General features: G+C 41.0%; 8 protein-coding genes across 8 annotated transcripts, besides 1 other annotated feature; 5 read left to right on the top strand and 3 right to left on the bottom strand.

The window, feature by feature from the left end:
• Positions 1-41: 41 nt before the first annotated feature.
• On the bottom strand, positions 42-1949 carry TPD3 (protein phosphatase 2A structural subunit TPD3; the record flags this gene model as incomplete). Its single annotated transcript, NM_001178161.1, has 1 exon — positions 42-1949. The coding sequence occupies one exon, from the start codon at positions 1947-1949 to the stop codon at positions 42-44; it is 1908 nt and encodes a 635-aa protein (NP_009386.1).
• A 281-nt stretch (positions 1950-2230) lies between these two features.
• Positions 2231-2479: an origin of replication (ARS107; Autonomously Replicating Sequence).
• Positions 2480-2532: 53 nt separating this feature from the next.
• On the bottom strand, positions 2533-6603 carry PSK1 (serine/threonine protein kinase PSK1; the record flags this gene model as incomplete). The annotated part of the gene is made up of 1 exon (NM_001178162.2): positions 2533-6603. One exon carries the CDS (start codon positions 6601-6603, stop codon positions 2533-2535), a length of 4071 nt encoding a protein of 1356 aa, NP_009385.2.
• Positions 6604-7286: 683 nt separating this feature from the next.
• On the top strand, positions 7287-8264 carry LDS1 (Lds1p; the record flags this gene model as incomplete). The annotated part of the gene is made up of 1 exon (NM_001178163.1): positions 7287-8264. One exon carries the CDS (start codon positions 7287-7289, stop codon positions 8262-8264), a length of 978 nt encoding a protein of 325 aa, NP_009384.1.
• A 249-nt stretch (positions 8265-8513) lies between these two features.
• On the bottom strand, positions 8514-11909 carry FUN30 (DNA-dependent ATPase FUN30; the record flags this gene model as incomplete). Its single annotated transcript, NM_001178164.1, has 1 exon — positions 8514-11909. One exon carries the CDS (start codon positions 11907-11909, stop codon positions 8514-8516), a length of 3396 nt encoding a protein of 1131 aa, NP_009383.1.
• Positions 11910-12212: 303 nt separating this feature from the next.
• Positions 12213-13214, top strand: ATS1 (Ats1p; the record flags this gene model as incomplete). The annotated part of the gene is made up of 1 exon (NM_001178165.2): positions 12213-13214. One exon carries the CDS (start codon positions 12213-12215, stop codon positions 13212-13214), a length of 1002 nt encoding a protein of 333 aa, NP_009382.2.
• Positions 13215-13468: 254 nt separating this feature from the next.
• Positions 13469-15982, top strand: CCR4 (CCR4-NOT core exoribonuclease subunit CCR4; the record flags this gene model as incomplete). Its single annotated transcript, NM_001178166.1, has 1 exon — positions 13469-15982. The coding sequence occupies one exon, from the start codon at positions 13469-13471 to the stop codon at positions 15980-15982; it is 2514 nt and encodes an 837-aa protein (NP_009381.1).
• Positions 15983-16397: 415 nt separating this feature from the next.
• FUN26 (nucleoside transmembrane transporter FUN26) lies at positions 16398-17951 on the top strand (the record flags this gene model as incomplete). The annotated part of the gene is made up of 1 exon (NM_001178167.1): positions 16398-17951. The coding sequence occupies one exon, from the start codon at positions 16398-16400 to the stop codon at positions 17949-17951; it is 1554 nt and encodes a 517-aa protein (NP_009380.1).
• A 325-nt stretch (positions 17952-18276) lies between these two features.
• On the top strand, positions 18277-20556 carry PMT2 (dolichyl-phosphate-mannose-protein mannosyltransferase PMT2; the record flags this gene model as incomplete). The annotated part of the gene is made up of 1 exon (NM_001178168.1): positions 18277-20556. One exon carries the CDS (start codon positions 18277-18279, stop codon positions 20554-20556), a length of 2280 nt encoding a protein of 759 aa, NP_009379.2.
• Between the last annotated feature and the right edge of the window lie 329 nt (positions 20557-20885).

The raw sequence follows: 20885 nt of genomic DNA, 5'->3' as shown, positions 1-20885 counted from the left end.
AAGTGTACATATGTGTATGTATGTATATATTTGAACTAGTATCAATTTTTTAAAAGTTCTTGACATTCTGCCAAACTTTTCTTAGCGAAGTATTTTACATCAACATCTTCGTCTTGACACAGCGTTTGCAATGAGGGTAAAATTGTGTTCTTAATTAATGCATCATATTTGGCCTCGTCCTTAATTAAAACCTTCACTATCACAGCGTAGGATTTGGCCACATTAAACCTAATATTTGGAACACCGTCATCAGCCAAGTGAGAAATGAATGGTAATAGTTGCTCAGTAACGACATCTAACGATACCACGGGCACCAAAGTGGTTAGAGCAGAGAGTATTGTGAACCTCGAGACAAAATTTTCCAGTAATTGTAGATCAAATTTGAGCAGTCTTGAAATAATTTCATCACGACACCAATCAGAGCCAAATATTTCCGTTAACCTTTTTAAATTATTCACTGCGGCTTCTCTGATAGAATAAACAGTATCCCACAACCATGAAAGACATAAATCGCTTAACTGTTGGTCAAAAAATTGCATACCTAATTGTTCTGCCAAGATAGGTATGTACTCAATTATAGCCATTCTAACTCTCCAATTCACGTCCTTGGCTAATTCTGTTATGGCAGGTAACAAAGAGTCTGATAGCAGCTCAATTCCTATTACGTCATTGACAACCTTCAAGCTGGCAATGATATTTAAACGAACGTCAGGGAACTCATCTCTTAGCATATTCAGTAAAATCGGAAGAAAATTGTTAATGACTTGATCTTTATTCAACAGTAATACAATATTTGTAATCTTAGAAGCCAAAGCAGATCTCACTGTTTCACTTTCGTCCATACTCAAATTCTGCACAGCAGGTAAGATCTTATTCAATATAATTGAAGGATCATTTAGGAACTTGGCAAACCCAGAAACTTGTTTAGCCACAGCTTCCCTAACATCTCCCTCGTTGTCCTCACAAAGGTTCAAAAATGGTTGTACTAATTCATCGATATATGCTTGGTTGGAACTGAATTGCGAGGCTAAATCTGAAAATCTATCGGCAGCCATGTAACGTACCCTCCACGCTTCGTCACCAATTAATTTGACAGCAGAGTTCAATAAATCTTGAGTGTGAGACTCATCACCTTTAGCGTTAAAAAATTTCAAGATGGAAATTAAACAATCAACTGCCAGAAACTTGACAGAATCTTGATTATCGTTAATGATTTTCTGGAAAATGTTAGAAATGTAATCCCAATCTTCGTCTGTAGATAATCCCAAATTTTGAGTCAACAGATCGATCAAGATGGGCAGGTTTTTACCGACGGCCCTTTTCACCATTGGAGTATCATCTTGAGCGAGTTGTAAGTATAAAGCCAGGATATTCTTTCTCAATGAATCATCTTTGATTCTAACAATAACAGACTTGAAAAGACCACAAGCAGAAACTTTTGAAGAAAACCAATCTGCAGTAGCTAAATGTTCAATTAAAGGGACGAAGTCACTAAATAATTGTTCTTGAGAAAGTTCTTGGGCCACGTTATTCAGAGAATCTACGGCCTTTTCTCTAACCAAAGTTTCTTCTGCAGATGCCAAAATTTCCAAAACTGGTAATAGGATTGTGGCGTATTGAGGACCGCCAATGTAGGGGACAAATTTTCCTAACTGTTCGGCTAAAACGGCAAACACCTCATCTTCATCATCTTGTGCAACTTCCGTTAAAAAGGGAATCAACTCGTTTCTTGTTCTTTCGGGACCGAGTGCCAACGCGATGGTATCTAGTTTTTTCATGGCTTCTACCCTATTAGCAATATCATCATGTTTTAACTCATCCATAAGCAGAGCCAAGGGATATAATGACTCGTTAGAGTCTGAGTCCTTAGAGTTTGACGTTGTTGATGTTGTTGATGTTGTTGCTGCCGAGGGCACGGCACCTGCCGTTGTTGATCTTGCTCCAGACATATTTCGCTCCTTTCTGACCACTCAATTATTCTTCGATAATCAGATACCAGTTGTTATAGTCGTCGAAATAAGTTCCACGTTAGTATTGTTGCTATCTGCCTTCCTTCGTAACTTAGTTCCCTAACACTTTCTCCTGTTAACTCTTTCACCTTTTTCGCTTTCCCTGCAAAAAGGGCATTCCGGGTATTATCGTCTGTAGTGATTTAATAATGGTAATAAGCTCTTTGCATTAGGAAGAGAATAGCAGTAGTATTGATCAATAGTTCATGTGGTATCAGTATTTCTGCTTTTAAGGTATGGTTTACTATGTAATTTCAATATTTACCCTATCTTTGTTTTCTAAATATGTAAATTTTTTATATTTAAGTCTTGATTAACTGCTTTGGATGCTGTATTTTTATCATATTAACATTTTGATTAAAGAAAGAAAGTACATATTGATTTATTCATATTTAAATAGAGAAAACTACCAACTCATTACTGAAGAAAGTAAGAAGAACGACATACCAAGCATTGTTTCTACTGGATATTTTTTTGCATTTTCTTTTCCAATTACTAATGTCCTAGAATGATCATTAATCCTTCAAATAACCAACCATTTGTCGTTATTTATGTCGTCAATGGTGGGTCTCTTCGGTACGCAACGGTTCAAAATACTCTTGATTAACTCAATGCAATCTTCACTAACTTCCTCTGCATTATTGAATTTCAGGTCGCCTTCTAATATTTCATCTATATTGTAGAAGGGGTTTTCTTTGAAGACCACCGTATACAATAGAATACCAATAGCCCAAATATCCTGTGGTTGGCCCTCATAAGGGTTTCCTCCTAAGACTTCAGGGGCAGCATAATCTATTGTCCCAACAAAAACATCAAATGGTCCGCTTTTGACATACGCAGCAGATCCAAAATCAATAATCTTAACAAAGCCTTTAGAATCTACGATAACATTCTCATCCTTGATATCTCTGTGAACAATACCCTGGTCGTGTAGATGTTTTATTCCCGCTACAACCTGCTTGAATATCAATTTTGCTTCAAATTCGGTCATGTTGGTTTTAAATTCAATTAGATCGAAAAGATCTATACATCCTGTTTCACCATGTACGGGAGTTTCGATATAATAGTAATCGTCGTCTTCAAAAAAATCCAGTAACCGTAAAATATTCTCATGTGGTTTTTTGTTCAACGTGGCCATAATTTGGATCTCAGAAGGTATAGTGCCTAATTTCCTATCTCTAACCCATGTATCTACAAGGATTCTTTCTTTAAAAATCATCTTAATCACCACAATATACCTATTCTTCTTATGAATACATAGGTTGACCTTACCATATGCACCTTCACCCATTTTTTGCAGACTTACGAAGTCCGAAAACTTCTTAACATGCTTTTGAGCACCGATGTTCTTTTCGGGGGTGCGTAGGAAAGTACTAACAGGTTGGTTTCCTCGCTTGTTAGTCATTATGATTCCGTCTTCGTCTTTAGGTGATCCCGCTAATCCGTTTTCTGTAGCGTTTTCGTCAATTAGCTTTTCCTCTTCAAGTGGAGAAAGCCCTTTCCCAGAACTTTTAGAATCTGCTAAGGATTCAGTGCTTGGGGAAAGTGAAATTTTGCTAATAATCAAATTTTCGTCAACTTTAAAATTTCCTTCTTTCACAAATTGAGATTTATCTCTTGAGTAAATTCTGGCCAATTCTAACTTGTGCTTCATTTCGGGGTCTGCAAGCATCATCTCGCCACTGTCCTTATCGTTTTCCAGGGGAACTTGTTCCTGCTCGGACAAAGTAGATTGAGAATGTGCTCTAGAATCATCTCCGATTTCATACTTAAGCTTATTCGTTCGGTGGGCCAAATCCTCATATGTTGACAGATTACTCATGTCCTTTAATGTCCCGGTGGATATCCTAGACGAAGATTTTTTGGAAGAGCTGGCAGAACTACTTGCACTGCTCATTAAACTTAATTCACTCTCCTTCAGCATCTTCAATTGAGATGGATTTGTATTATATTCTTCAAATACCACGTCTCTCGAATGTGTAACCCAAAGCAAAATCACTTTAGAATTCATGACACGCAGCTGGAAATCAATTTTGATTTCACAGCCATCCCTATGAAGGCCATCAATACCCACCGACGTATAAAAGCTTTTACGATCACCCATAATCTCTGCCTGAATTTTCCTAAAAAAATGTTCTGTTAATACCAAACCTTTATTTTTATGGAGTGTGATATCCAACGCAGGATATTTGTCATTTATAAATTGGAGGAATTTTGGGAAAGAAGGAATTATTTCAGTAATGGATTTTCCCACCAGCTCAGCAAAATGATAACCAAACATGTTTTTTAAAATAGATTTATTGGAACTTACAATATCTAAAGTATGCGAATCCACAATAAACAAACCCGCCTGGTAAGGTAAACTGTGAATCTTTAATTTCAGCTCATCCTCCAACACAGTGGAGGAAACCGCGCATGGGATATTATAAGATAGATGATTTAGAGTAAAATATCTTGTTTCATTAATGTGGTTGCAAACTTTGATGGGCATAGGCAAAAGGTCGTCATCGGGATCAAATACAACCCCATTCCTCACATCATCCATTAATTTGGCTAACGATTGGCTTATACTCTTGACGTCTTTAATATCATTTGCGAACTTTACACTTTTCTTCGACCTTACTGGCGATGATGACAGCGATGGTTCAGAATGACTATCTCCATCAAGTTGGTTTTCATCGCCGTTGCGATTCTCTGTTGAAGTAGGCTTAGTATAACTCTTTTCCAGGATTTTCCTCTCCAACGAATACTCTAATTTACTACCAGTTGGTGAAGAAGCCATCTTAGGTAGCGATAATGTAGAAGAGGAAGACAATGTGGGTCCATCTGATAATAACTCACATTTGTCTACAATATTCTCGGCCCCAAAATCATCCAGGTTCAAAAGTACATCAACATAATCGCAAGGAACCTTTTCGAAAACACAAACTAATAAGCCGTTTTTCCTTTTTGCCCAAAACGATGCCCATACTACTTTGGATGAGCTGAGTGTTTCTGGTTGAACTATACCAATGATTTCGCCTGTGAAAACCATTTCTTGACCCTCCGTAGAAAGTAATTTGTGTAAAACAAAATTTCTGCTATCGGTGTGAATTAAATCCATCAAGGTTAAAGCGCGAATGGCATTCTGTGAGATACCGAATACTAAGCACGCTAGATCATTCGCAGCTCTGAATTGCCAAGGGTCTTCCTGACTACATGTAAAAATTGCCTGTGGGGCGGAATTTTTGGTAGAAGTGAATGTCCTCAATATGCGGCCATAGTCCTGTTGGGGCCGTATATCTGTTATCGCTGTCGTATCTCCAGAACCTGTAAATTCATCAATTTCCTCCTTTAGTTCATCTGTATCTGCGATCGGATTATCTCCAATAAAATTATAGTGCTCAAAGAATGGTTCTGCAAGACTATCCAGCAAAATCTTTTTAAGCTTTTCAGTTCTTTTATCGCGTTCTGAATTATTTTTCTTGGGATCTCCAAGCATTAGTTTATTCAAATTGAACAACGATATCATATGAAGATCCGAAGCTCTCTCGGAAGTATTTTTCTCCAGTGTTTCGTTTAATAAATTCAGAAGACTTTTCAAGTTCGCTCTTTGTTCATTCAATAGATCCATAGAGGGTCCATGGTGCGGTAAAAAAGTTTCATCTTCCTGATATGCCCTCTCATTGAGTAAACTGCTATTGCGGAGATTGCTAGTTTGATCCTTGAAGGGTTGTCTAAAACTTGGCCTTTCAGGACTTATGTTGTTTCCATAGTCGCCACGAAATAAAGAATTATTATGTTTGAGCAGCGGATCTTGCTCAGGTAAGATGGAAGGTAAATAAGCCAACGAGTTGGCTCTATGGAATGTTTGAGAATGTGTTGGATCCAAATTAGGGAAAACTGGGGTGCCCGGTTTTTTGTTAGATAAAGCAGAAGATGCTGCTGAGGAGGAAGAGGTATTATTTACAAATGCATTTAAAGTAGCGGAAGTAGTGTTCCAAATCTGGCTCTTATTTCTGTTCATTAAATGGTTTGCAGAAGCCGATGTCCTTGGTAAACTGCTCCTACGGCCCGCAAACTCTTTCAAAGGAGGCAAATCATCTGGAGTAGGCTCCAGTAGCATACTTGGGTTTTGTATTATGATTTCCAATGATCTCTTCAAAATCCTCAATCTGACTGCCAGGGAATTTGGCGAAAGTGGATTGTACGAATAAGAATGAGTTGATTCATTCGGAAGAAACTCTAACTCCTTTATGTCTTCATCCGTTAAGGGCGATGATACGGTTGAATCAACGGATGAAGAAGCTGTCGAAGGAAGTCTTGGTTGTTCAAAATCTAAAGGAGGTGGGGGTTTAGTCTTCCGAAAGCTCGCAAATGTATCTCTTAAACTTTGCTCGAACTCATCACCTTCCTTTTTATTCGGGGTTGAAACGTCACTTAAAGACGTATCGTAATTTTCTAATTCATTGTCAATATGGTTCTCTTGATCGGGGCTCGGTGGTGTCTGCAAAGATGCTACAGAACTGCTCGTACCTTTATGTGTAATCGCATGTTTTTCCTTCAAATTAACAAATGAATGTTCTGAGAGGTTGGAAGCACCGATGTAGGGCATTACTTCTTTGATGTTTACCTATATGCAAATTAGGGAGAGAACAAAACAAAACAAAACAAAACAAAAATAGAAGAAACAGAAAAACAAAGGTGAAAAAAAACAAAAGAGGGAGATGACGAACGGAAACTTTCACTCAATTGGTAAGCTACTGTTTCTAATTTCTGACTTACCAAAAAGATGCAAAATAACTATAATATACCGCTGTTGTGACGATATCCGGGGTTTCTAATCTTTTATGAGCTTTTGTATAGCAAAAAGGTGCAACGACGCCTGAAACAAAGGAAAAGAAGAGGATAATAGGAAAATAATACAAAAAACTGCACTTTGTAACGTTGATTTCCTTTTCAACGAATGCTATGTTGTGGTTAGCGACCTGCCCCTTGCCAAATCTTATTCACCACTTCCTTAGCATGTAATCATTTACTTAAAAAACCCTTGTTTTAATATTTATTACCCGCCATGGAATAAAGCACGTGACTCAATAATACGACGGGATCTTTCTGGTTTTGTGACACATGGAATAATATCATAGTAATAAGTATTATACATATACATATATATATAGATATAGATGTGGAAAAGGAAGTTTCAAATCATTTTTTATTTTCGTTCTTGCCACGAATAAGTGTTGTTATAGTGTAGGGAACAAAGGTACATTATACAAACAATAACAACAACAGGAAATGAGTTTTACAGGTTCATTAGCGCTGGCAGGTATTGGTGGTTTGGTGTACAAGTTTGGCGGAGGCCAATCGTATGAAAAACTGCCATATGTCAACATCCCCTTCAATCAGTACTTGGATAAAGTTTACAAGAAGCACTTCAGCAAAGTTATGAGCCGTACCAGATACGTGCTAATGAACTTTTTCAAAGATGCATTCACAGGAGGTGCATTCATGTACCCGTTCAAAGGGTTTTTAGAGTTCAACACCAATAAGAGCAGTTACTCAACGACTATGTTAGGTATATTATCGAGTTACTTGATAATGTTTGCCCTGGTAAGCTTTGTGTATTGGGCTACAATTACGCCAATGTACACAGCTTTTTTGATTGTGCTGGGCCCTATTGGGCTTTTCATTGCCATTTTTCATTCCTTTTTGCAAGCAAATGTTTTCACTTTATTGTTTATGAGACTCAGTCATTTTAATAATCATTTAGTGGAGGTGTGCTTAGAGAAGAATGGTTTAGAGGAGAATTTGAGTGAAGTCAAACCAATCAAGTACTATGCACCTATTAACTCGATATATTTCTGGGCTTACTATTTCCCATTCAAGTTGGTCAAGTACATGTTAGGCCTGTCGGTTCTTTTTGTGCTGTTGGTTATATCTTTTTTCCCACTTATTGGACCAATCCTTTTTCATATTTTAATTTCTCCTTTCATCACTCAAATTTACTTCACGAAAGTTTTACGTTTACAAAATTTCGACAACATACAAAGACGTGAAAATATTTATCTCCACGCTGGCCAATATGCCTCATTTGGTTTCTTGGCCGGTTTGATTGAGTCCGTGCCCATTTTAGCGGGCTTTGCCATTTCTACAAATACTATTGGTAGCGTTTTATTTAACCTTGATCATCCAATGGTCCCTGAAAATTTAGTAGAAACTCAAGCTGAAATTGAAGCAGCACCACAAGATATCAATCAACAACCGAATCAATAAATTGAAAAAAGTTCACCATTTCTCTCCCCAGATTAAAATTACCTAGCTATACATACTAACCTATGTATATATACACATATATGTATATTATACTCTAGAAAATATTTTTACCGTTCTAAATTTCTTTGTCCTTTGTTCTATCAACTCTCTTTTTCCACATGGTGCGTTCACGCAGAAGAAAATAAATATGTTATTTTTTTGGTTTATTTTCTGCTTATCTATTTACTTTTTTACTATATTTTTATTTATTTATTCTTTGGTTCCCTTCGGTTTCGAGTTTTCATCATAAATTATATCCTCCAACATATCACTAACTTTACTTTCCAACACATCTTGAGATTTTTTATCTTCACTGATATACGAATCTAAAGCTAGTTTATTTTTGGCCAGTTGATGAATCTTTTCCTCTATGGAATCCTTAGTAATTAAAGTGGTTATATTAACTTCCTTTGTTTGTCCCACACGATGTGCCCTATCAGCAGCTTGTCTGTCATCATGTGGGTTAAAACTTTGATCGAATATAATAACATTATTTGCGCACACCAAATTAATACCGAATCCACCTGCCTTTGTTGATAAGATGAAAATGGGAATATCCTTATCTTCATAAAACTTATCTATTAGTAGTTGTCTATCATTCACTTGCGTGGAACCATCTAATCTTAAAAATTTATAATCTAAGGTGGACAAAACCATCTCTAGAATATCCAGGACTTGAGTGAATAAGGAAAATATCAGCACCTTTTCCTGTTTGTCAACAATGATTGTTTTCAGCAATTTTTTCAAAGCGTCTATCTTCCCAGATTGCATCCACTCGTCATTATGAAGTTGGTATTTGGATAACGTGTTCGGGAAATTGCAGCATAGTTTGTGCAACTCAAAATCCGTCATATAGCTCATATCTTCCTTAATATACTCTTTGTTACCGTTTTCAGCATAAGCAGGTTCATCCAATATGGCATCACTCATTTTAGTGATGATTTTATCATTATAGATATTTCTGAACAAAAGTGGATGCAGAGAGGCCTTTCGCAATGCCATTATTAAATTTTTGGAACTTGAAGATTGTAATTTAGACTTTTCTTTTGCATCTTTTGGCAATTCGCCATCTTTAATCATTCTCTTATGTTCTAACACGATTTGTATTTCCTTATCATATATTTTTTTTTGTATTGCGTTCAATTCACAATACTGAATATGCGTGTGCTTTGGTGGCAAATGTTTCAACACTTGATCCTTACGTCTTCTCAAAATAAATGGCTTCATCATCGTTTTAGCTCTTGTAATGGCTTCTTGCGCTAATAGCGGGTTGTGATTTTTGTTATCGTCTGTGGTCTTGGCACGTTGTTTGAAGATTGCGTCAAATGATTCCTTTTTGGAAATGAAAAGATTTGGCATGATAAATTCCAACAGCGACATTAGTTCCTTCAAGTTATTTTGTAATGGCGTACCAGTTAATAAAAGGCGGAAATTGGCACGAATTTTCATCAGTTTGGCAAATCTCTCTGAAGTGGAATTTTTCAACATATGACCTTCATCATAAACCACAACATTGAAGTTTCTATTTTTCAAAAACGAAACGTCGTATTTATTACCTGCAGCCAAGTTATACGTGGTCACGATAACATCATATTTCCCAGCGTTCCTTTCCAGGATATCACGCAATTCTTCCCTTTCTTGTAAAGAGCCATAGTAGGGTTCAATCTTCAAAGCAGGTGCGAATTTCTGGAACTCCCTTAACCAATTTTCTAGCGTCGATGATGGCACAACAACCAAGTGAGGACCCGGTTCGTTTATTTGTTTCAAATATGCGAAAAATGAAATGACTTGACATGTTTTACCTAGACCCATGTCGTCTGCAAGGATACATGACATCTTGTTTTGGTATAGCAGATTCAACCAGTTTATACCCGTTTGTTGGTAGTCTTTTAGTGAAATTTCCGGGCTTAACAGTCTGGGTTTGCCCTTGAAGAACTTGACAATAGGTTTACGGCCATTTCTGCTCGTGGTGGAGATCACGTGTGTGTTTTTTCTGGTAGCGACAAATTCATCGTCATCATCGTCATCATCGTCACCATCATCATATTCCACATCTTCTTCCTCATCGTTATAGTCTTCGTCCTCCTCTTCATAGTCATCATCTTCATGCTCAGACTGCGGCAATTCGTCATCGATTGCCTCCAAATCTACATCGTCATCTTCATCTTCGACCACTTTTGGCTTAGTTGTGTTTCTAATTCGTTTTGTTTCTCTTTCCACTGGTGCTGGTGCTGGTGCTGGAGTAGGTTCTGCGCTAGTTTCATCAAAACCTTCCACTACGGCCTTTGTATCTTCTTTTTCCTTGCTAGTGGCGTCTGCGCCAGCGGTATTGTTATTGTTGCTATTATTATTATCGTTATTGCCATCATCATTGTCGTCGTCATCGTCTTCCCCAAGGTTCATCAGGTCCAACTCAGAGTTATCGCCTTCCACTTGCACACCCCATTTCTTCATTTGCGAAGTGACCAAATCACCGTAGGAAGAACATTTCTTGATCACAGACTCAATTGCATTGTAACCTCTTATACTTTGGGTGATTTTATCGAGCAGCCTCTCACTCTCATTGGCGGATGCAGCCGCACGTCTTTTTCTCTTGTTCGATGCGTTCTCCTCAGTGTCCTTATCATTGAAATTTGTGTTTACAAAGGCATTTAAAGAAGAATATGGCCTATGTGAGGCTATGAGTTGAGCCTTATGCATCGTGGTATCTGAGAGGTCCGAGAGATCGACAATATCAGAGTCATTAATAAACTGTAAAACTTGTTCATCCAGATTTATCTGCGGCGTGGATTCTGTGTAGTCGTCGCCACTTGCATCGTCATCGTCCGTCATCATACTCTCTTCCTCCTCTTCATCGTTGTCGTTTGCATGACGACCGTATTTGCGGTTCGCCAGTAGTTTCTCTCTTGCAGAACCTAATTGTGTAGCGGATGACTCATAAGACTTGCCAATTGGATGCTGATCTGCCCTTACCAGCCTTCTCTTTTTGTTGTAGTTCACGGGCAACTTGCTCAGTGCCTCCGAGTCTATATTCAAGTTAGTTGGCAGCTCAAAAGTGTATTGTTTCTGGTTGATGACGTTTGAGTAACGGTCAAAAATGGACGTTTTCTGTTTGGCCACGGTAATCTTGGAGGATTTGTTGTTGATATTGCCATGGATAGATGATAAACGGCCTGTGTTTGCCAGTGGTAATGACTTCTTGACAGGTGGCGGGGTTTCTGACTTCTTGGGAGATGCGTTCTTGTTCCATGTCCAATTTTGTCTTTGCTGCCTCAATCTTGTAAGACGTTCCCTGGCAGACTGTAAGTTAAAAGAGTTAGATTTGAAAACAGCCTGCACCAGAGTTTGAGAGAAATCGGGGAACTCTCTCGCAAGGTTAACCAGTGCTACCTCAGGACTCCCAGATGGGAGCGGCTTCGAAGTATGAGCTCCTTCGCTGGGATCTGAAGGCTTGAAAGTAAACCTGCTTCTCAAAGACGCCACACTTGCATCCGGAACTGTTGGCGAAGTAGGCTTTAAGGGAGACGACGATGCTACCTTGGTGGGAGAGGACGTCTCGGGCACTTGCACTACGTCATCCTCATCATTTGAATGCGAACCACTCATGTTTTCAACTATAGCGTATTTTCTCTCTTTTTCTTGTTTACGTTCCTTACTGTAGATAGTCGGGTGTCCACCAGTAGCAACAAACTCGAATATAGAGCACTATAGCACACGCCAGTACTGATTTAAGTTACGTGTTGCATTGCGAGATGGGCTCATGATCTCTTTTAATCCTACAAAGTGAAAAATTATGAAAAATTTCGCGGCGACGGGGGTAACGCAGCCGTTTGAGCCTTGATAATGCAGGCAGATCCAAAGCGCAAGTGATGGAATGTGATCATTAAAGGCTATAACAGGCTTGTATCGATGAGTTGTGTGTATGCGTTTGGGTCTAATGGGCAAAGGCAACTGGGACTGGGGCACGATGAGGATATGGATACCCCACAGAGGTCTGTGCCAGGAGATGATGGAGCAATAGTCAGGAAGATAGCGTGCGGTGGGAACCACAGCGTGATGCTGACAAATGACGGGAATCTGGTAGGATGTGGAGATAACAGACGGGGAGAACTGGATAGTGCGCAAGCACTGCGGCAGGTGCATGACTGGAGGCCCGTGGAAGTACCGGCACCCGTGGTGGATGTGGCGTGCGGCTGGGACACGACAGTTATTGTGGATGCTGATGGCCGTGTATGGCAGAGAGGAGGCGGTTGCTACGAGTTCACTCAGCAACATGTGCCATTGAATTCCAACGATGAGCGCATCGCAGTATACGGATGTTTCCAGAACTTTGTGGTGGTGCAAGGCACCCGAGTATACGGCTGGGGCAGCAACACAAAGTGTCAATTGCAAGAGCCCAAATCCCGATCACTGAAAGAGCCCGTATTGGTGTACGATACCGGGTCTGTGGCCGTAGACTACGTGGCCATGGGCAAGGACTTCATGGTCATAGTGGACGAGGGCGGCCGCATAGTGCACGCATCCGGTCGCCTGCCCACTGGGTTCGAGCTCAAACAACAGCAAAAAAGACACAATCTAGTGGTACTGTGCATGTGGACCTCGATCCACCTGTGGAATGCGCGCCTCAATACGGTAGAGTCGTTTGGTAGGGGCACACATTCCCAACTCTTCCCGCAAGAGCGCCTAGACTTCCCTATTGTCGGTGTTGCAACCGGGAGTGAGCACGGTATTCTAACTACTGCTAATCAAGAAGGCAAGTCTCACTGTTACAATGTATACTGCTGGGGCTGGGGAGAGCATGGCAACTGCGGCCCGCAAAAGGGCTCCCAGCCTGGACTGCAGCTCGTGGGCCAATACTCTGGAAAACCTCGCGTGTTTGGCGGATGTGCCACCACGTGGATCGTGCTCTAGCACTGATAAGTAACTATATACCCACTATCATATACATAGATGTCCATTCAGCATTAATTCTCATCGTGGTAGATCTCAAAGGTAAAGTAGCCGTTTAGGCCTTTTGTTATCGCCCGTACTTGCGAAAAACGGGCCAACAACGAAAAAATTTGAAAAAGTTTCCACCTTAGAGAAGGTTCTCAAGCACAAGGGCACAGCATAAGGGACACCAGCAAGGGAACTCCGACTGACGTTATCCCTGCAAACTACCGCTAATGAACGACCCTTCTTTACTAGGCTACCCTAATGTGGGCCCGCAGCAGCAACAGCAACAGCAGCAACAGCAGCATGCCGGGCTACTAGGAAAGGGTACACCAAACGCTCTACAGCAGCAGCTACACATGAACCAGCTCACCGGGATACCTCCACCGGGACTCATGAACAACAGCGATGTACACACTTCCAGCAACAACAACTCGCGCCAGTTGCTCGACCAATTGGCTAATGGGAACGCGAACATGCTCAATATGAACATGGATAACAACAATAACAACAATAACAACAACAACAACAACAACAACAACGGCGGTGGAAGCGGGGTGATGATGAATGCCTCCACAGCCGCAGTAAATTCTATAGGGATGGTTCCTACCGTTGGTACGCCTGTGAACATCAATGTGAACGCCAGTAACCCTTTATTACACCCGCACTTGGATGACCCTTCTTTACTAAACAATCCGATCTGGAAGCTTCAATTGCATCTGGCTGCAGTGTCCGCACAATCTCTGGGGCAACCCAACATTTATGCTAGACAAAACGCTATGAAGAAGTATTTGGCTACACAACAGGCTCAGCAAGCTCAGCAACAAGCGCAGCAACAGGCACAGCAGCAGGTCCCGGGCCCATTTGGCCCCGGACCTCAGGCTGCACCACCAGCTTTGCAGCCCACCGATTTCCAGCAATCTCACATTGCAGAAGCCTCCAAATCACTGGTAGACTGCACAAAGCAAGCCTTGATGGAAATGGCCGACACTCTCACCGACAGCAAGACAGCAAAGAAACAACAACCTACGGGAGATAGCACTCCCTCAGGCACGGCAACTAACAGTGCAGTTTCTACACCATTGACTCCCAAGATAGAGCTGTTTGCTAATGGCAAGGACGAAGCCAACCAGGCGCTCTTACAACACAAGAAACTGTCTCAGTACAGCATCGACGAAGATGACGACATTGAAAACAGAATGGTCATGCCCAAGGACTCGAAATACGACGACCAATTATGGCACGCGCTAGATTTGTCCAACTTGCAAATCTTCAATATCAGCGCCAACATCTTCAAGTACGATTTTCTAACGAGACTATATTTGAATGGCAATAGCCTCACGGAACTGCCAGCGGAGATCAAGAACCTAAGCAACCTACGCGTTTTGGACCTGTCGCATAATAGGTTAACATCTCTACCAGCGGAACTAGGCTCATGTTTCCAATTGAAATACTTCTACTTTTTTGATAACATGGTCACCACATTACCATGGGAGTTTGGGAACCTGTGTAACCTTCAGTTTCTTGGTGTAGAAGGAAACCCCTTAGAAAAACAGTTTTTAAAGATCCTTACAGAAAAATCTGTCACGGGATTGATTTTCTACCTAAGGGACAACAGACCAGAGATTCCCTTACCGCATGAACGTAGGTTCATCGAAATCAATACCGATGGGGAACCACAGAGGGAGTACGATTCTTTGCAGCAATCCACTGAGCATCTGGCCACCGATTTAGCCAAGAGGACGTTCACCGTCTTATCCTACAACACCTTATGTCAACACTATGCCACCCCAAAAATGTACCGTTACACACCGTCGTGGGCGTTAAGTTGGGATTACAGGCGCAATAAATTAAAGGAGCAGATTCTCTCGTACGACAGTGATCTGTTGTGTTTACAAGAAGTGGAGTCTAAGACTTTTGAAGAGTATTGGGTGCCCCTATTGGACAAGCACGGTTATACAGGCATCTTCCATGCAAAGGCAAGAGCCAAGACCATGCATTCCAAGGACTCCAAGAAAGTGGACGGGTGTTGCATTTTTTTCAAAAGGGACCAATTCAAGTTGATCACCAAAGACGCCATGGATTTCAGCGGTGCTTGGATGAAACACAAGAAGTTCCAAAGAACTGAAGATTATTTAAACCGTGCAATGAACAAAGACAACGTTGCACTGTTCTTAAAGCTACAACACATTCCTAGTGGCGACACCATATGGGCGGTCACCACGCATTTGCACTGGGATCCAAAATTTAATGATGTCAAGACATTCCAAGTAGGTGTCCTGTTAGATCATCTGGAAACGCTGCTAAAGGAGGAGACATCGCACAATTTTAGACAGGACATTAAGAAATTTCCTGTGCTCATTTGTGGTGACTTCAATTCATACATCAACTCCGCCGTATACGAATTGATAAATACAGGCCGTGTCCAAATACATCAAGAGGGAAATGGTAGAGATTTCGGTTACATGTCGGAGAAAAATTTCTCACATAACTTGGCTCTCAAATCAAGTTATAATTGTATCGGAGAACTACCATTCACCAATTTCACACCGTCATTCACAGATGTTATCGACTATATATGGTTTTCTACACATGCTCTAAGGGTGCGTGGGCTATTGGGTGAAGTGGACCCTGAATACGTGAGTAAGTTTATCGGGTTCCCCAACGACAAATTCCCCAGTGACCATATACCATTGTTAGCAAGATTTGAATTTATGAAGACAAACACAGGCAGTAAGAAAGTATAAACCGCACACTTTCATCCCACTCCCTCCCTCCTCTCTGTACACTACCTCATTATAAAATTGAAACGATCCCAATCTCACCGCACTTCCCATAAAGCCTTCACGTTATACTTTTTTTTCTCATCTTTTTTTTCTCTCTCTCTCTCTCTCTCTTTTGCGTATCTTTTTCGTCCTGTTTCTTTCTTACTTAAGTATCTTTTTATAATATTTAAGAGAGCCAAAATTATTTAACCAAACCAAGAATCTTGTATTCTATAACGAATCCTTAATTCTTCTTGTTGTTATTAATGCCAAAAACAGAATTAATTTCCCGAAAAAGAAAAAAAAATTGACTTAAAAAATCATAGGAAAGGATGAATGATTTACGTTACGGCGACAGCTTATCATCAAACGCAAGAAAGCATACCAGATTGCAAAAATGAGTACTAGTGCGGACACTGATACCATCAAGAAGCCAATCCTTGCGGTGCCAGAGCCTGCACTGGCCGATACGCATTCAGAGGAGATATCACGCTCTGGAGAAGAACATGAATCAGAGAACAACGAGCACTCAGATGAAGAAGGCGATAATTATTCTGAAAGAGAGCAATCTGTGTCAACCGAACCACTGGATACATTGCCGTTAAGAAAAAAGTTGAAAAATCTTTCATATATTACATTTTTCGCCATAGGAATAGGTCTTTTATGGCCGTGGAACTGTATCCTCAGTGCCTCGCAATATTTTAAGCACGATATTTTCAAAGACACCTCCATTTGGGCAAAGATCTTCACAAGCTCTATGATGTCCTTTTCTACCATATCGTCAATGCTGTTCAACATCTACTTGGCCAAAAGACAGTACAAATACTCGAGAAGGGTCATAAACGGGCTTGTGTGGGAGATTATTGTCTTTACTGTCATGTGCTTCTTTACAATTTTGCATTTCCTTTTACCTAAATGGTTCAATTTCATGTTTATAATGATGCTTGTAGTGATCAGTTCCATGGGGACAGCCATGACACAGAATGGTATCATGGCCATAGCCAACGTCTTCGGTTCCGAGTACAGTCAAGGTGTCATGGTGGGGCAAGCCGTTGCTGGTGTCCTGCCCTCCCTAGTGCTTTTTGCCCTAGCTTTCATCGAGAACTCTTCTGTGTCTACTACGGGCGGGATTCTTCTATACTTTTTTACCACAACACTCGTGGTCACCATTTGTGTGGTCATGTTCAGCGTGAGCAAAATCAGTCGGAAAGTGAACGAGAATTGGAATGTGGAAGACGGACATATCACTGATGTGTTGTTAGGGTCTCTGCGCTCCAATGAGGAGGAAATCCGTATTGTTGGCCGCATTGACCAAATGGAGGATGAAGACCACCGCCGCACCAACGGCACTCGCGACGACAACGACGAAGGTGAGGAACTCCAACTAAAAGTGCCTTTCGAGGTCTTATTTGCCAAACTAAAGTACCTGGTTCTTTCCATATTCACCACGTTTGTCGTAACTCTTGTTTTTCCTGTATTTGCGTCTGCCACCTACGTGACAGGGCTTCCTTTAAGCAACGCACAGTACATACCTCTCATATTCACGCTGTGGAACCTAGGCGACCTTTACGGAAGAGTCATTGCCGACTGGCCCATGTTCCGTGACCAGAAATTTACGCCACGCAAAACCTTCATCTACTCATTGTTGCGGGTGGCCGCAATACCACTGTTCTTGATGTTCACAGCCATCACCTCCTCTTCAAGCGGCGATGAAGAGCACAATGGCTCCGTAATCGTTGACTTGTGTTACATGCTACTGCAGTTCCTTTTCGGCGTAACCAACGGGCACGTCATCTCTATGAGTTTCATGAAGGTGCCAGAGCAACTGGACAACGACGACGAGAAGGAAGCGGCCGGTGGATTCACTAATATTTTCGTTTCTACAGGACTAGCTCTGGGCAGCATCATAAGCTACGTATTCGTCTTCATAATTGACTTTATTATCAGGTAGATAGATACTGTACATACCGAAACGCCATCATTTACAGTCGTGATACGATTTACTGTCACTTAGCAATAATATCTCGTACATAGCGACAAACATACATATTATTGGACACGTCGCCCTGAAAAAAAAAAACATAAGAAAAGAATACGAAAAAAAAGAACGAAAGAACTTACGGAAAGATCCGTTTCGTGTACTGTTTATTAATAGTGTTGCATTCTTTTTGAGGGTAAAAAAAAGGTCATTTCTCGAGACTAACAACATTACCAAGGAGAACCGGCTTAGTCCACATCGCTACTGTCATTCTGTTTCGAACCGTGGTCCAGCAATCATGTCCTCGTCTTCGTCTACCGGGTACAGCAAAAACAATGCCGCCCACATTAAGCAAGAGAATACACTGAGACAAAGAGAATCGTCTTCCATCAGCGTCAGTGAGGAACTTTCGAGCGCTGATGAGAGAGACGCGGAAGATTTCTCGAAGGAAAAGCCCGCTGCACAAAGCTCACTGTTACGCCTGGAATCCGTTGTAATGCCGGTGATCTTTACTGCATTGGCGTTGTTTACCAGGATGTACAAAATCGGCATCAACAACCATGTTGTTTGGGATGAGGCGCACTTTGGTAAATTTGGTTCTTATTACTTGAGACACGAATTTTACCACGATGTCCATCCTCCCCTAGGAAAAATGCTGGTCGGGTTGTCTGGTTATTTGGCAGGCTACAACGGTTCTTGGGACTTCCCTTCTGGGGAAATTTACCCAGACTATTTGGATTATGTTAAAATGAGACTGTTCAACGCGTCATTTTCCGCGCTCTGTGTGCCATTGGCCTACTTCACTGCCAAAGCTATTGGATTTTCTTTACCAACAGTTTGGCTGATGACCGTGTTGGTTTTGTTTGAAAACTCGTATAGTACTTTGGGCAGGTTCATTCTTTTGGACTCCATGCTACTTTTCTTCACTGTCGCATCGTTCTTTAGTTTTGTTATGTTCCACAACCAGAGGTCCAAGCCGTTCTCTAGAAAGTGGTGGAAATGGCTGTTGATCACTGGTATTTCTTTGGGTTGCACTATTTCCGTCAAAATGGTGGGTCTATTTATCATCACTATGGTCGGTATCTATACTGTGATTGACTTATGGACCTTTTTGGCAGATAAATCCATGTCATGGAAAACCTATATTAACCACTGGTTGGCAAGAATATTTGGTCTTATTATCGTCCCCTTCTGCATTTTCCTATTGTGCTTCAAAATACATTTTGACCTATTATCGCATTCTGGTACAGGTGATGCTAACATGCCATCTCTTTTCCAAGCAAGATTAGTGGGTTCTGACGTCGGACAAGGCCCCCGTGACATTGCTCTAGGTTCCTCCGTTGTTTCCATCAAAAACCAAGCTCTTGGAGGATCTCTATTGCACTCACATATACAAACTTATCCAGATGGGTCCAACCAACAACAAGTAACCTGTTATGGTTACAAAGATGCTAACAACGAATGGTTTTTCAACAGAGAAAGAGGCTTACCATCATGGTCAGAAAACGAAACTGACATCGAGTATTTGAAGCCAGGTACCTCCTATAGATTGGTACACAAAAGCACGGGCAGAAACTTGCACACCCACCCAGTTGCTGCACCAGTGTCAAAGACACAATGGGAGGTTTCTGGTTACGGTGACAATGTTGTTGGTGACAACAAAGACAATTGGGTTATTGAGATCATGGACCAAAGAGGAGATGAAGACCCTGAGAAGTTGCACACATTGACCACCTCTTTCCGTATCAAGAACTTGGAGATGGGCTGTTACTTGGCTCAAACCGGTAACAGTTTGCCCGAATGGGGTTTCAGACAACAAGAGGTTGTCTGCATGAAAAACCCATTCAAGAGGGACAAGAGGACCTGGTGGAACATCGAGACCCACGAAAATGAAAGGTTGCCACCAAGACCCGAAGATTTTCAATACCCAAAGACCAACTTCTTAAAAGACTTCATTCATTTAAATCTAGCCATGATGGCCACTAATAACGCTTTGGTGCCAGATCCAGACAAATTTGATTACTTAGCTTCCTCAGCATGGCAATGGCCAACTTTGAATGTGGGTTTGAGACTATGTGGCTGGGGTGATGATAATCCAAAATACTTCCTATTGGGTACCCCAGCTTCCACGTGGGCTTCTAGTGTTGCCGTCCTCGCATTCATGGCCACGGTCGTTATCTTACTGATCAGATGGCAAAGACAATATGTGGACCTAAGAAATCCATCTAACTGGAACGTTTTCTTAATGGGCGGGTTCTACCCACTACTAGCTTGGGGCCTACACTACATGCCATTCGTTATCATGTCTAGAGTCACCTACGTTCATCATTACTTGCCTGCCTTGTATTTTGCACTGATCATTTTGGCGTACTGTTTCGACGCCGGTTTGCAAAAATGGTCCAGATCTAAGTGCGGCCGTATCATGCGGTTCGTCCTATACGCCGGATTCATGGCACTTGTAATTGGTTGCTTCTGGTACTTCTCCCCAATATCATTTGGTATGGAGGGACCAAGTAGTAACTTCCGCTACTTAAACTGGTTTTCCACTTGGGACATTGCCGACAAGCAAGAAGCATGAATTAAGATCATCGTAGTAAGTACATAAGTAAAAAACAAGAATTAAATAAAATTTCTATATCAACCAGCAGAAGAAGTGGTCTATATAAACCACTATATAATGAATTTCGATAAACACTCTTTAATTGTTAACCAGGCTGTTCTCCTTACTCATCTTTGCGATCCGATGCTGTTTTATTACCCTTCTATTTTTTCCTTTCTGCATTTTGATTTTCGCGAATAATGAAATTCTTGATCTTTTTATCAACAATGAAAAAAAAACTGTAAACAGAAACTGATAATTTCTTGAACCCTTTAGCCCACCCCAACCGTACTCGTGTTATTCGCTCG

Source organism: Saccharomyces cerevisiae, chromosome I (assembly GCF_000146045.2).
Source record: "Saccharomyces cerevisiae S288C chromosome I, complete sequence".
NCBI classification, from domain to species: domain Eukaryota; kingdom Fungi; phylum Ascomycota; class Saccharomycetes; order Saccharomycetales; family Saccharomycetaceae; genus Saccharomyces; species Saccharomyces cerevisiae.
This window is presented reverse-complemented; position numbering and strand designations above follow the sequence as displayed.